The 15,546-nt window shown below is 45.6% G+C and overlaps 3 protein-coding genes across 3 annotated transcripts; 2 read left to right on the top strand and 1 right to left on the bottom strand.

Moving 5' to 3' along the window:
• Nucleotides 1-562: 562 nt before the first annotated feature.
• On the top strand, nt 563-2,713 carry J7337_008786 (uncharacterized protein; the record flags this gene model as incomplete). The annotated part of the gene is made up of 1 exon (XM_044826394.1): nt 563-2,713. The coding sequence occupies one exon, from the start codon at nt 563-565 to the stop codon at nt 2,711-2,713; it is 2,151 nt and encodes a 716-aa protein (XP_044679311.1).
• Nucleotides 2,714-6,352: 3,639 nt separating this feature from the next.
• J7337_008785 (uncharacterized protein) lies at nt 6,353-7,766 on the top strand (the record flags this gene model as incomplete). Its single annotated transcript, XM_044826393.1, has 2 exons — nt 6,353-6,614; nt 6,664-7,766. The coding sequence occupies 2 exons, from the start codon at nt 6,353-6,355 to the stop codon at nt 7,764-7,766; spliced, it is 1,365 nt and encodes a 454-aa protein (XP_044679310.1).
• A 387-nt stretch (nt 7,767-8,153) lies between these two features.
• On the bottom strand, nt 8,154-10,373 carry J7337_008784 (uncharacterized protein; the record flags this gene model as incomplete). Its single annotated transcript, XM_044826392.1, has 2 exons — nt 8,154-9,798; nt 9,871-10,373. The coding sequence occupies 2 exons, from the start codon at nt 10,371-10,373 to the stop codon at nt 8,154-8,156; spliced, it is 2,148 nt and encodes a 715-aa protein (XP_044679309.1).
• Between the last annotated feature and the right edge of the window lie 5,173 nt (nt 10,374-15,546).

The following is a 15,546-nucleotide window of genomic DNA, read 5'->3' as shown; positions in this document are numbered from 1 at the left end:
GGTAGTCTCTCGGTATCCTACACATATGGCATGGCCAAGGAAGGACACTGCCATGGCTTGTTGGACAACTGATGTCAATCAACACAGGCATCATGGTCCAACTGACAAGCACAAACGATGGATGGGCATGGCATGCGAGATGAGGCCCGCCGCGTATCAATAGCCCAGATAATTACAGCCATACCCGCCCCAGCCCGGATTTCTACCCTTTTGACTGTAGTTAGTTCTGCTGCATCTTGCTTGCTTCTTTTCTTATACATACATACACAACGTCTCCCAGGGTGGGTGGCCACCGGAATCTTCAGCTTTTCTCTGTTACACTGTCCCCTGTCCTTTCTATCCCCATATCTCTCATTCATATTTACCTCGAGTCTCTCTCGCACCTCAATTTCTTTTTTATTATCTTTTTCTCTCTTCTATTTAGTGTCGACAGAAGCTCTGCTTTTTCTTGTGTCCGGTTCTCCAAAACCCTGCCTCAAGTGGACTTTGTTGTCGCCCTGAACACTTCACTTACACCGACTGGCTGACCACTCAGAGCAAGCTCACACCCTCCTCTGTCACAATGAAGATGACATGGGACCTAGGAATGGACCATGTCCGGTCCTGGGTCCTCAACGGTGACTACGAGCTTGACAATTCTTTCGATCGTCCGTTTGCTTGGAGTTCTACCGTTGTCACTGGCCTCTCTGAAGCTGCCATTGTACCTCAGCCTGAAAACGCAAGTGCTCATTCGGAGATCGAGGGAGAAGCTCATACCTCCCAGATCACTGAGTTGACCGCTGCTTCTACTGCGCCAGACTCTTTCTGGTCCTCTAAACCTTTCCCGACCTTGAACGAGGAGCAATTCCTTGCCGTCGCCGACAATGTGGATGACCCCCTGATTCCGAAGCAGCTCGACGTCCGCCGCATCTTTCACGATGGTCTCTGTACGTGGCAGCAACTCGTGAGCCAGGCACTGGCCTTACCAAGAGGCACCTTTCCTCCTGGCCTCGACCCGTCTATCATGCTCCAGGATATGCCGCCTCTCCCCGAATCCGTGCCGCCAAAGGGAGCCCTGGCCGGAGCCCCCACCTGGCATGTCCCGGATCCGGAACCTCAAATTCAGGACGGGCCAGATTTCGACCTCGACAACGTTACCGGCACCACCAAATATTTCCGCCTCAGCTATCCATCGCCCATCAACTGCATCATATCTTCGGACCCAAGTGCCTGCCACTATGGCAATCCAGCTGGCACTGCTGATGCCTCTAATGCCCCTCAAGGGCTCGCCATCTTGACCGTGTGTTGGTCCTACATTCTCTCCACACGGCTACTGCAACTCCAGAACAGGAAGATCCACTTCACCGACTCCTGTCTCCGCCCAGTCCCGATTAACACGATCGGGGATCCCGCCCAGAATGAGATCCTAGTTCACCTCCCTGAAGGTGTCTCCTCACGACTCGTGCATTGGCTCTGTGCGATTCTGGCGTCACAATCAGGTTGGGCCGCTGATGGTCAGGGGGGCCCATGTGCACCATGGGATGCAAAGTTCACTGGTGATGTGCGCTTCATCATTGCTACTGAAGGCCAAGTCTCGATTGACAGAGATGTGGTACCCCCAACTCCTGCCGAAGCCACGGACCTCTTGATCGAGTTCTGTAACTTGTTTGGTATTGCCCATGAACCCCGATCCAAAGATCCAAGTATCTTGTCACCGATCAAGGCTGGGTTCCTTGCAGCCCTTGCAATTCCATTCTATCGCATGGCCAAGCTGGAACCACACTTACCTAGGCCGTCTCTGAAACCACGAAAGAGTACCCCCATGGATGCTGATCAGGCAGCCAACATTCATCGATATACAGCGGAAGCACGCTACTACATGACGCTGAGCATGCATCCTTACGCCCTGGGGCCAGTCCTCTGGAGCATATTTTGGCAACCAGATATCCAGTGCAACCTCGTTAGTCCCTGGTTGGCTGCCGTAACCAGCGTCATTCAGCCCGCCTTCAAACACTGCGATTTCGAGATGCTTATCAAGATCTTCCTGCTCCGCCGTCCTCGGGTAGCCATGTGGTGGCACGGTCTCTTCCTTCTGGGTAACTCCAGGATCTTGGATCTCATTCGCAACTATCTGACTACGCTTGACGAGGGATGTTCGTATGACACCCTGTCTCGTCCAGATATTGTTACGGCGGTATGGACAGGGGCACCACAATCATATCAAGATGACCCTACAGCCACTGCCTACCATGACCTCAGCACGGCTGTTCCTCGTGCTGCCCTACTTCAGCATCGTCATACACTGACTCTTCGCGATCCATGGCCCCTCTTCTACGGTTGGCGCCCCTTCGGCACAATTCCCAAAGAAACTATCGAGCCTGATCTGTACCCTTGGCTTGAACGAGGCCACCATCGAGAGTACCGCCATTGGACTTGGTGGTCAAAGGACGATGTATCTTTTGAACCTTCAGTGCATGTTGGCTATCGCAAAGAGACTGGTCGCTTTGACTCAAGCGTCCCAGATAACCTTGATCTCATTCCTTCTCACAACTCTCTTGCGCCAATTCCACCCCCAACTGCTCTCCCCGTCGCTATCGAGCCCTCCCGCCGTGCTACTTTGCAAATGATCAACCACTCCCTCGGAAACATAGTTGGAGAGCGCAGCCTGAGCACAGTTGTAATTCCGGACTTGAACCAATCTCATCCATGGCTCAAGGACTGGACTCCTGTCTGAGTGTATCTCAATATATAATACCCCATTGTCCGAATTTACGACCGTCATGTTACCATTCATACGTTATTTTAACTTTAACGGCCGCAGAAGAAATGAGGCCTGAGCATTGGGTTTTTTGGCCCACAGCATTTTCGAGGAAGCGAGTCTTGGGTTAATCAAAAGAGGCATGATGAACTTTGCTGCCTCGATTCACTGTTAATGTCCATGAATTGCGGTGCTTTCGTTCGGTTCTGTATCTTACTTCACTTTTGCCTTGTTACCTTTACTTGATGATACGGGCGCCTTGGGGGGAAGGAAAGCTTCTTTTAAAGCACGGTGCCAAAATCAACTGATCTAAGAATCTTCTAAAATATACTAAACGTGGCTAAGTCTTTCATCCCTTAGGATAGAAGTCTACATCACTAGGTTCTCTCTGCCGGAATAAGCTCACAGCCACAAGTCTCAACTGCAAACAACACTTCCAGCCCACAACTTAGAGAAGTCTACATCACAACCAACATTTCACCGTTGAGCAATGGCAAAGGTAAACGAGAGAATGGTTGAATTATTGATAGTATGCTACATCCTCTTTCCTCGCAATCGTCATGGCTGTTCGAGCATCATTTCAACCTTCAAGCCCTCGGGTTTGGTGTTTTAATAGTGTCACGGCAACTGCGACATCAAACTATCATCATGGGGATGGAAAACATAATAAATAGTATGAATACGTTTCTCAATTTGTCGTTTAATGCAGCCTGTACACCTCGAGAGTATAGACTGGAGATCCAACATTAGTAATTAGATATACTTCAGTATTAGATGATGTACCTTAAAGTTGGGCTTCCTGCATGGCAGCCTGGAGGCTAGCTTCGACATTCGTAAGTCTGTACACGATAGAGCGCCTCTCCTTTTCTAGGAGTCCAGGGAAGCATCGTTCAGCACTTTCTCGAGATGAGCAGCGATAGCGTTGGTGGCATGAACGCCTCAACAGATTGGTTGATTGCAACTTGGCTGTGGATTGGCATTGCAGAGTTCACTATACATGTTGGATGGCCAAGGTATCCATGTTGATAAGGCAAAGCCGCAGGTGAAGAGTGGCCTGACAACGCAGTGAGAAGGCCACCTTCCGGCTTTGCCTCTTTGGAGTGAGGGCATCAGAGTTTGCCAAGGTAAGGTGACTGAAGACCCACGGGTTCTTTCCCAAAGATGAAGCTATCCGCAAAAGCAAGGCAAGAGAAAGAGGCCAAAGTACCTGAACGATCAGCCAGAAGAAGGTCCTTCCGGAGCTGTAGGCGACGGGACGGATTAGGTTGCCCTCCACCTGAGGAGGCCCGCCCCGGAAGGTACCTAGGTAGGTACTAAGTCATGAAACATTTATTCTCCAAATTTGACCAGACATGAGGTGACCTCCAAGTTTTCTTGCCTCTCCTTGGGGCACTCGCGGATTTATTGTTAGCATCATCGGTCCATGGCGTATCAGATTCCAGATTCCAGCTTCCCCTAAGCACAGCGGGTTTCTTTACTTAAACATGTATATTTTATGTCTCATGCATTTCGCAATTCGGTATTTTCACGACTCATATCCAACGGCTGTACTAATAAGGTAATCAATAGCACAATATTCCATAGCCTAAGACTCGTGTTGATCGATTACCCTACCCGTTCAAATGTCCTTCTCACGCAGCAAGTTCCACTGGACTTCGACGTTGATTCTGTTCGGTAACTGACATTTCATATATGTCCCAACCTCCAAGCTCTTGTGGCTCTTTTGTTTTGCTGCGTCTCCAAGGTCTTGTGGATTGGTCCTCTTTATTCTGTTCTATTGTGCCCGCTTGTGTATCCTTACTTCGGTTTCTTCGAAGCAGGAATATTGCTGTAATTATGGTACCGCAGATAACAACGAGTCCTCCAATGACTCCTCCAATGATGGCACCGACATTAGGGGAGGGACTTCCAGATGAATCTCCTTCTTCCGAAGAACTGCTTGTCCCTTCTGTGGAAGCACTTTGTGTAATATCGGTGGTACTTGATGACGTATCACTTGAGATGACTAAAGATATTCGTGATGTCTCTGATGTGCTCGATTCACTGGACTCGGACGTTGTTGGGATGCCAATGGTTGGGGTTATGCAGTAATGGTCGGTAGTGGCTTTAGTTCCGCAGGCAATGTAGGAGTATGTCTGGTCCACTCCAAAGGTTAGAAGGGCCATGGAACAAAATGATTTGCGATCACTAATCTTCAGGTTAGTACTTGACCTCAGGTCTTTTGATCTATAATAGTGCATACCAAGTAAATGTCGTCAACCCCTTGCTACCAATCATACCACATCCATCTGAGCAGTCATGGCGATCAACACAACTCCCCGCTAATCCACAGTCCGAAGCTGTTAGAACAGTTGTAGGGCAAAACCCCCAGAGGCCATTGCGTGTGTCTACTCGACAATTAAAACCAGAATCGGCAGTTCTCTTCTTTTTGGGATCCCCGTCTAGGTAGCCACAGGTTGAGAGCTCAGTGCTAATAGCCCGTGGCTCGAGAATCTTGCTCAGTTGTGGGAGAAAAGGGGCTTTCGTTACTGGAGGAAATACCGCATGGAGAGCGTGACTGGAATATGGGAAGATTTGAGAGAGCGTGAGTAGATAGTGCAAGGAAAGAGACCTCATCGTGAAGGTTGAATTACTTCAACATGAAGAGAGGGTCAGAATGACTCGGAGACGATACACTACGGCAATTCATGATCAAGACACTAGGGATTCTTAAGCCTCCTTATTATTCTACACTGATCCGAGCTTTCTACTCCTACTCTTCTTCCCATAATTGAGCCTACATGGGTGTAGTTGTTGGTTGAACCACCAGGACCCGAGGACTCGGGGCGCATGCACAGAGTCTACCATTGGGTCGTTCCTTGTTTTAATTTGCTATGACTTCTTTATAGCTCAGTTCTAAGCATGTACGGGACTTCTTTTATCGGGTTACACATCCTCGGTAGTGTCTATCATCTAGTATAAGTCTATGATAGTCACTTCAAACATGTATCCAAGTACTCATTAACAGAAGACTTTGGCACTTGGATCTCTCTAGTACTGTATCAGTTAAGGATCCCCTTTCGTGATTTTTTGTCAATGCTTAATGGTGAAATGTTGGTTGTTGGTTGTTGGTTGTGATGTACTATCCTGTCATTTTAAGAGTGGGTTTCTCGCAACGACCAACAACCAACATGCAGCTTCAAGTCCAAAGTGGGGCGGTATCGAGAACAAGATCAGCATTGCTCTTCTCAGCTCCGGGAAGACTTGGGTATTCTGTCAAAGTTTCGAGATACGTTAATAAACAGTCATGTATATAATTTATTCATTAAATTGTCATCAGATTGAGTGCTAAGCATTCCATTCAGCCTTATGGGTCATCATTGGCCTACCCAGGAAGATCAAACAACCAGGGTATCCTCACTTGAACTCCGGCGCTTAGACGACCCAAAAATATATATCACATCCTGGCATGATGATCCCCTGTCACTTACAACGGAACTTGCTGTTGGTTGTTGGTTGTTGGTTGTGACTGAACCGATTTCCTCTCTACTCTGCCCCAATACGCCCTCTTCCTCTTTTCATAATTTCCAGTTTAGCAATGGAATCACTTGCTAAGCAATTTGCTTCTTTAAAGTCATGTATCGCAGGTTTATAGCACCACTGCTGGCAGTCTTTTGCTTCTTGCTTGTCGTTACGAGTCTTTATCTTGGGCGTGATCACCTCACATGGCGCTCTGGCTCTTATACTCCTGTACAGAAAGAGGAGGTTGAGAACGGCCCCAGTCTACAATCAACGGCAGCAGTTACGACAACAAGTACTCAGATTAAAGAGAGACCTTCGCATACGCCAACTGCAACTCTAACTACAGCCTCGGCTTCAACTCCAACAATCTCAAACGGTGAGTATATCATACTTTCTATGTTGAATAGAGTACTCATGTCTTACAGGTACTATACTGTCTGCTGAGCGTATATCACCCTACATAGCAGCTATACTGGACCCATTGTCTACGGCCCTCCCTCGTCTCGAGTGTCCCGCTCTAAACATCAATCGCTATAAGATACTCCAAGAGAGTCGACATGGAGATGAAGTCCAAGACTCACAAATTGATTATTTCTTTGCCCTCAACTTGCGGAACTGCATTGGCATTCTCCCGCGCCTGATAGGCAGTATCGTTGAAGCCGTTCGCTTCCTTGGACCCCATCGCTGCGCGTTATCTATCGTTGAGGGAAACTCCCCTGACGGCACATCCGATGTTCTCTCGGCTCTGCAACCCTTCTTGGAAGACTTGGGACTGGTCTATTTTTACAGCAGTTCCAAGATCAACCCAGCGCAAGGAAATGCACGTATCCATAAGCTCGCCCAATTACGTAACTTGGCTCTCACTCCTCTTTACAAAGAACAAGTAAAGGTCGCAGACGCAACCACAGTGCTATTCATCAACGACGTCTCTGCGTGCACAGAAGATATTCTCGAACTCGCTTTTCAGCGACGTAGCCTCAACGCAGACATGACATGCGCCATGGACTGGACCTACGTAGGACCTGACCCAACCTTTTATGATATCTGGATAGCGCGTACCATCGCAGGAGACTCTTTTTTCGAAGTTGGGTCGGACGGAAATTGGAATTCAGCCTGGAACCTCTTCTGGAACGCCCCTGATACACGCTCACGCTATGATACACAGCAGCCCTTTCAGGTGTTTGCCTGCTGGAACGGGGCTACAGCGTTCACTGCGGCGCCGTTATTACATGGTCTTCGGTTTCGAGATACTCGCAAAGGAGAATGTTTCCAAGGCGAGCCTCAGTTGTTTTGTAAGGATATGTGGTCCCGGGGTTTTCGCAAGATTGCAGTTGCGCCGAGTGTCAATCTTGAATATTCCGATGAGAAGGCCGCAGACATCAAGAAGCTGAAGGGCTATGTGTCGGATATAGTTGAAAGACATGAGGAAGATGGTGCAATAGATTGGGTATATGATCCACCAGAACAGGTTAGGTGCATGCCCACTTGGGAAAAGCAGTCTTGGAGAGCCTGGAACGAGACGCTGTGATGAGATAAAGAACAGTGATTAGTGACACAATGAATATGGCTTAGACGATGTCACGAGTGGTGAGACTTTGAAGTGATAAAAGTAAAAGCAAAACAGACTTGTGTGTATTCACACATGTCCTATGAAAGGACATCCATGATCCCGCTGGATGTTTCTTATAAATACATATATACCTTAGCAACCTTAATCATTCTATTGGCTGTATTGTCGACTTTTATCCAAAATAACAGGTATCGTGTGTCACTACCGCTTTGCTCCCCCGACAAATGAGAGACGAAATCCAATTATTACGCTTTCCAATAGTCCATTGTCTACTGGTACCAATACCAGCGCTGCTCAGCGGGATTAAAAACCCACCGTAATGGGAAGAGTGGCCAGGCTAGTCTGCTAGACATGAGGTCCAAGGTGAGGAGGAAGTTGGTGGTGATAGGCTTGGGGGGGGAATTGTTGAGGAGGCCAATTAGGATTGGTCATGTATTGCCTGGGAGGTGGTGCATTGAAGTAATTAGTGTTGAATCCTCGCTGGAAACCATTGCCACGGAAAGGAGCCATGTGGCCGCCTCGTCCGGAAGAAGGTCCGTGGTTGTTAGGACCATGCCCGTTTGAGTTGCCTCGCCACGACATCTGATTTCCGCGCTGAGACCAACCATTTCGTGGCTGGCCACCGTTTTGCATATAGGGTTCACCTCCGTGGTAAAACTGGCGATCGCTTTCAGGTGAGGGTGGCCCATTGTGGTACGAGTGTCGACTATCGTTATAGTCACCCGAACCGTTTCCTGGACCTCCGCCTCGACGGCCACCACGTCCAGGTCCTCCTCTTCTCCATCGATAAGGTCGTCGGGGGCCACGAGGTTTTCGGTCGACCTGAAAATCGATCCGCTTGATGGGATGAGTGACCATTATGTCGTCGATGATGCCGTACTTGATGAGCTCATCGTCACCTGTCGTCCATACCTGAAAGGCATTTTCCAGTCTCTCAATGTCCTTGACTTCAGGCACCCAAGTTCGGACATATCTTCCGTTGTTATCATAGTCGAATGCTTGTTTAATAGGGTTGAAGATGCGTGCATCACCTCTGGGGTCATTACCAACACCCGCCACGTACTGCCAGTTCGCCCAGTTGGAAGACACATCATAGTCTACCAGCATAGCTTCGTACCATTCAGCTCCGTAGCGCCAGTCAATGCCAAGATGTTTAGCGAAGAAGCTGGCGACATTCTGTCGAGCTCGGTTCGAGGTGTAGCCGGTATGATAAAGTTCCCGCTGTGAGGCATCAATCAGCCCCATGCCAGTTGTTCCTCGAAGGAACCTCTCAATGATATCACCCAGTTCCTCGGGTGAAGGATCTTGATCGGCTTCGGCTTCCTCCTTCAGAGCTGTCTTCCATTTCTTATCATACTTGCCACTGGCTCCCTTGAAACCATCAAGCTTGAAAAGGCGCGAGCCAAACTTCATCGTACACAATCGCATATAGTCCCGCCACAATAGCTCAAATCTGACAGCTTTGGTGCCTTCGTTCTCTCCTTGTCCGAAGCCCATAGCTCTAGAGTAGGATTGTTCCTGACCGTCCTCAAACTTGACAAGTTCCTCATGGATGCAGCGGGCTGAAATAGATCCGAGTGCCAGGTATGCTGAAAGCTTGGTACTGTAATCGGTTCCTAGCAGACCATTGCGGGTCTCCTGGTAAGTCGTCATGGAGCCCGACTTGATGAGATGGTAAAGGCGGTCCCAGGCAGGGTTCTCTCCACCTTTGAATGGATGTGCAGACCGAGCATCTTCAGGATAGGCTGGAGGGTCTGTCACCATACTGTTGATGGGCTGTAGGAGACGTTGTTCAAAGTCGTTGTAGTTGTCAGGAATCTGAAACGGGGGTTCCTGAGGTGGTGCCCACGATGAAGGGAACGGTGGTAACGATCCGGCCTGCGGACGAGGGAGAGAGGTGCGAGGACGCTCACGGAGGGGCTCTTGAGTTTTGCGGAAGGTTGTGAAAACATCTGGAAGATCCTTAGGGTCATTCAAACCAGTGTCGCGACTAGTTACAGTATTAGTGAGTTATTCAATATGGTCACTTCGACAGTCAAGTAGACTGACAGGCTAAACTTACTCGTCGATGTAGTACTTTTCGTCCTGCCAAAGTTTGAAGTTGATGTTGTTCTCGGAACACACAGATGCTACAGCATTTTGATCATCAACCTCCTCCTTCGATGCTTCCTCTGTCATCCAAACCGTATCGACGGATTGATGTTCATCGTGCAGAGACTTAATCAAATGCTTGAGGACATTGTCGAAGTTTCCGACACGAACCAACATGCCACTACTGATGTCCTCAAGACTTTGTTTCACATCCCAGATAGACTCAGCTTGGAACTTGGCTCGGGCGGGGCCACATCTCCAGAAGCGGCCTACCTGACTTCGAGCTTCGGGGTAGGGAGACTTTTTTCCTTCGGCAACGAAGCCTGAGGTTTCGATTTGGTGGGGGGGGAGGATGTAGATGGGGAGGAGATGAGTGAAGCCATGGTCAGAAGTGGCCAGGTGGTGAAGGATAGGGTTGTCAATTGCCCTGAGATCGCGTCGAAGTAGATAGACGAGGAGTTTATTCCCAGCCATGATGTCAAGATTACAATTGCGTTGTCGTAATACAACTTGAGGCCCGAATAGAGCGTTTATGGTATGGTATATGGTTCAGGGACCTAATTTCGGATCCGAAGGGAGATATCTTGAAATGGCGGAGACGTTGTCAGACCTTCCACTATGTGGTTGTGCGGGAGAGGCCTAGTTTTGAGACTGGGATGAGGGCTCAATGTTCGGACCACTCAATGGTTTTGTTTAACCGGCTGGGGGAGAGTGTGTGGGAGGTTATTTGGTTGGGCCGTGTACGGTACAGCAACAGCAACAGCAGTTGAGTTGATTTGATTGTATTTGTGGGCGTTAACAAGGGTTCGGATACCTTACTTGTGACGATATAGTGTAGCGGTAGTCAAACAAAGTTGAAGGAAAGCCGAATAGGAAGAGAAACTTCTCAGAAGCAAACGAGTCTGGTAACTCGACAGAAGAGTCTCGAAGGTAGAAGGGCAGAGGGTCGGGTTGTATGTAGGTATTGCGTAAGTGATTTAAGACAGAGCTAAAGATGTCTGGTCTGACTAGATGGATGGGGAACAAGCGGATACTGAGGATATCAAATAGATCATGGATATCAGAAGCTGGGATCTGAGTGATACTATAACTTTAGCTCGTCTTAGCTTAGTTTAGCAGCTTCAACGGTTCCTGGCCAGATATACCGTGAAGTAACGTCGTAGCCTCGATGCGGATGTAGCCACAGGGGTGTATATATCGCCTGCCCGGGACCCTTGAATGGGATGGAGGAAGCTAGGCGGGAGCCTAGTGTGAAGTGAAGTGACGGGTGGGTTCTCCTGGTAGTTGATAGTGGATATGATGATGGCATTCAGGTCCCCTAGACGCGGGAGTGAAGCTGTTTGAACCCCGGTTCAGCTCAACTTGACTCAAAGGCCAAGTCTAGATGGTTGAGAAGAGAAGAGGGTGTCCAGAGCTGAAAGACAGGCTGAGACAGAGAATGAGTGCAGGAGAGTCGAGTGAGTGTGTGAGTGTGTGAGTGTGTGTAAGAATAGATCCAGTATCAACTTCAACCAACCGCCGTTGAGAAGAGGAGAATACAACAGGGGAATGAGAGAACAAGGCGAGAGTTGAATGCAGATGATGACGATGATAATAAGAATCTAGACTAGGTAGGTACAGGAGGTGAATGGAGATCCTCCTTCCTAAGGTAACGATGGGCCAGGCCACGGCGAATTTTCTCGTTCCAGGGACCGGACCTGCAGAATGCAGTGATCGATACACTAATAACTCTCCGATTTGTCCAGGTCTAGAAACCCAGGACAATCATAAAAAGCGCCTTTTTTTTGGAGAGGATAGTGATAGCTCGATTGATTGTTGTTGAACACAATACGATGCCACGGCAAGGTCCAGAATAGGGAAAAACTCGTCACTAAGAGGCGATAGTGATGGTAATGGCGATGGAGATACCGGTAGTACAAAAAGAAAAGAAAATCAGAACTCGGAACAAAAAGAAAATAGAGCAACAGTAAAGGCAGAAAGAGACCAATCGTCATTTAGACCCTGATCGGCCCATGACGGAGAACCCGGTTGTTGCGGCGGCGCCATTGCTATGATGATTTGATTTGACTGTGAATTTTGCTGTGTTGCTACGATGCACTTTGCTTTGTCGTGATCCAGAGTTCGATTTCCATGCCTCTACAACGAACCTCTAGATCGGACCAAAGACGGGAGCTCTAGCCGACAGGGGTTCAGGGTAAGGCTCAAGCGAATGGACAGTGACAGGCTACAGCAGACGCAATGACAGGGGGCGGGGAGCAAAGAGGCTGCTAAAAAAGTTTAAAGTGTGTCAAGTTTTATTCGCTCCAAGCGATGATCTTTTTCTACTCCCCCTACCTCTCAGGAAATACAACCCAAACATGAGTGAGTGAGGTGATTCTGCTTGGCCCTGGGGGCGGGACGACGCGCAGTCTTTGCATCGCACCTCATCCTCAAGTTGTTCTGCTTTGGGGCCGGAGGCTTCCAGGGGGCTTCAGGGCGTGTCCGACCAGGCTCGGCCCTCATGTCTCGTCTCTCAGGCACAGGCAGTGAGCACTGAGTGGGGTGGGGCTCAATGGTGAGAACATCACCAAACTTGTACATCAAAACTAGACCGTTGATGATTGACATTCCTAATAAGCTGACACTTGACAAGGGGGAAGATTTCCATAAACAGAAACCCTCATATCCGTAAACCGTCAATCATGTCTAAATTGATCACAGGTTGCTCGCCCTGGATGAACGTTTGACTGCTGTGCTTCCCCCCTATCAAGCCTCACCTGTTACTTGCGTACGCATATTCAATGTTGTCTCCGCCTCACTTCTCTCTTCTCCTCTCCTTGTCTTGTCTTGTCTTGTCTTGTGGGTGTCAAAATATGCACGACGTGATCTGGTGTTACGCCAACGATTGAGATGCGATGCAGCGGCATGGCTATCGACATTATCATCGCCATCGTGGGGGCGTGTGCAACTGTTACACTGACTTAGATACTTGGCTGTGCTCTGTTATGTTGCCTACAGTACGGAGTACATACAAACGTTCTGAGACACGGCAAGGGGCGGGACAAGACCTCGCGAGAAATGGATCCTTTGCGGGCTGTCAAGTTTCTGTGGCGTACCGCGTGTCGTGTCCTGTCGTGTTCTGCTCAGTTGTGTTGGTGATCGTGGTGATGGCTGAGAGCTTGACTGAGATCGAGAGGAAGAGGGTCTCTGGGAAATCAGGGTCCAGTCAGTTTAGCCGATCAATGACATCACGACTTGATGGAGGCTTTTTCTAATACCCGTGAATCGGACTCAAATGTTTTAGCTGATGCGATTGCTCTGGATATTTGATCTGGTACTCGATGCACTGCAATGGTTGCAACTATCACGGGTCTGCAGCTATCAATCGCTGTCAAGTACGGCTATCGACATCATCACTGATTCCCGTTTCTCAGATCTGCATGTAGGGTGCTAGCACACGTCCATCGAGCCGAACAAGGGGGGTTCTAGATCCTGTCAAGTAAAGCCCAGACTCGAGAGTTCTCAAGACCCGTTTTCAGGCCCATGCCATGCCCGTGTCCAAATGGATCCATGACCAATCGATCCGAGCGTTGTGTTCCATCGAAATGGCCTGATGTTTTTTGCCTTTCGTTTCTTTTTCTTCTTCTACCGACATGGGAAACAGCCCTTTTTCCATCAAAGGTACCCCAGTCTCCGATATCCGTTGACAACGTGCGTTCCCGACGATCGGGCTCATGGCTCTCACACATCTTGTGCTGGGTGTTGGCTCTACCACCCTCACGCAAGCATCCATTTTGTTTGATATGAGTTTACGGTAGTTCAAACGGCATTTGTCAATAGATAGACTTTGTGTTTTCCCATTAACGTCCCCCACCCAAAGACCGGCCACCCCCATAGACTGGCCACCTCAGCTAAAACACTAAAAACCCGATATTATAATTAATTAATTAATTATTATAATACTATATTTTTTATATTAAATAAAACTTTAGTTAGTAAATATTTAAATAGAAATTAGTATAAAGATCCTTAAGTTTTAATTTCTTAACCTTATTAGCTATTCTTTTTAATTATAAAGTCTTTTATATCTATTTATAAGCTTTCTTTATTACTAGAATCTTTATAAACTCTATATTTAGGTTATAGATAACCTTTTTATACTATTTTAGTTGATTTTCTTTATTTTCTTACTATAGAATACTTATTTCTCTATTTTATTACTTAATATTAAAGTTATAATAGTCTAATTAACTGCTAATTTTCCTAAAAAGTAGCCTAATAGTTAGATCTTATGTTATAGAAGCTAGGACTTAGCCTAGAGCTTACTAAAGCTATATAGATAAATAAGGAGTCTTTAGGAGACTTAAATCCTGCTTTTTTAGCGGTAAATTTGCTATAATAGTAGGAGAAAGTGTTTCTATAATTATTAGGTTTATTAGGACCTTTGCTAGATTTATAGGCTATAGTCTAGTAGCTTTAAAGCTAGTAATTATATTAGACTTTATAATAGCTTCTTTTTAAGCTTTATTATAAGTATATAAAAATATAATCTTGCTAATATAACTATTATTAAAGATAAAAGTAAGATCTAAAAGAAGATAATAATATACCCTTTTTAGAGGACTAAAAACTATAATATTTAATAGCTAAAGGATATAGGAAGCGTAAGTAAAAAGAAATAATAAATATATATTATTATTATAATATTTTTAAAGGAACTTTTCTATTATATAACTTCTATAGCTATTAAGAATAAGAAGTTAGGGTTTATTTTTCTTCTTAAGCTATATTAATAAAATAAAGACTTTTTTTAATTAAACTAATATTAATTTATTACTTATCTATCCCTTATTACTATAGGTAAATTCTTAGTCTTTTAAGAAGTTTAAATCCTTAGGGAAATATTATTATTAAACTATTTTTCCCTTAAAAATAACTATAGGTTTTAGAACCTTTCTAGTTATTAAGATATATTTAAGAATTATAATCTAGATATAAGAACTAGGCTAATAAATAAGTACTGATTTTTTTAACTAATAATTAAAAAATATACTATTTATTCCTATTCCTTCTATTATTCTAATTTTATTAATATTATATCTATTCCCTTACTTAATTAGGTATATTACTAGTATTATAAAGAGTATAAAGAATACCTTTATTAGTTTAGAAAAAGCTTTATAATATTAATTAAAGTTAATTTTCTTACCTTTTAAAGTCTTAATATTAAGATATTATCCTAAAAAGCCCTATAACTAGTTCTTTCTAATACTTTCTAGGAAGCTATTATAAATAGTAATCTTACTAGTAAACTCTCTAACTTACTAATATAATATAAGGTATTTTAGATTAGCTTAAATAATAATTTAGTCTTAAAGATACTTTTCTTAAGTATTAAAGAGCTTTTAGTAAGGTTTTTAGGCTTCTTTTAGTATTATATTTCCTTTAATCTAACCTTAGAGTGTAAAATAGTTAATACTATAAGCTTTAGCTACTTTATTTATTAATATACTATCTATAACTATCTAAAGTGTAGTACTTATATCTTCTTTAGTAAAAGAAGGTATTCTAAATTAATTAGTATTAATTTAAAATTAATTAGAATTAAATTAATAGAGTTATAACTATTTAAAGTATATATAAATTAGGTAGCTAGGTTAAAAATGAG

Source organism: Fusarium musae, chromosome 6, assembly GCF_019915245.1.
Source record: "Fusarium musae strain F31 chromosome 6, whole genome shotgun sequence".
Classification (NCBI taxonomy): Eukaryota; Fungi; Ascomycota; class Sordariomycetes; order Hypocreales; family Nectriaceae; genus Fusarium; species Fusarium musae.
Note: the sequence above shows the minus strand (reverse complement) of the source record. Positions and strands in the feature narration are given on the sequence as shown.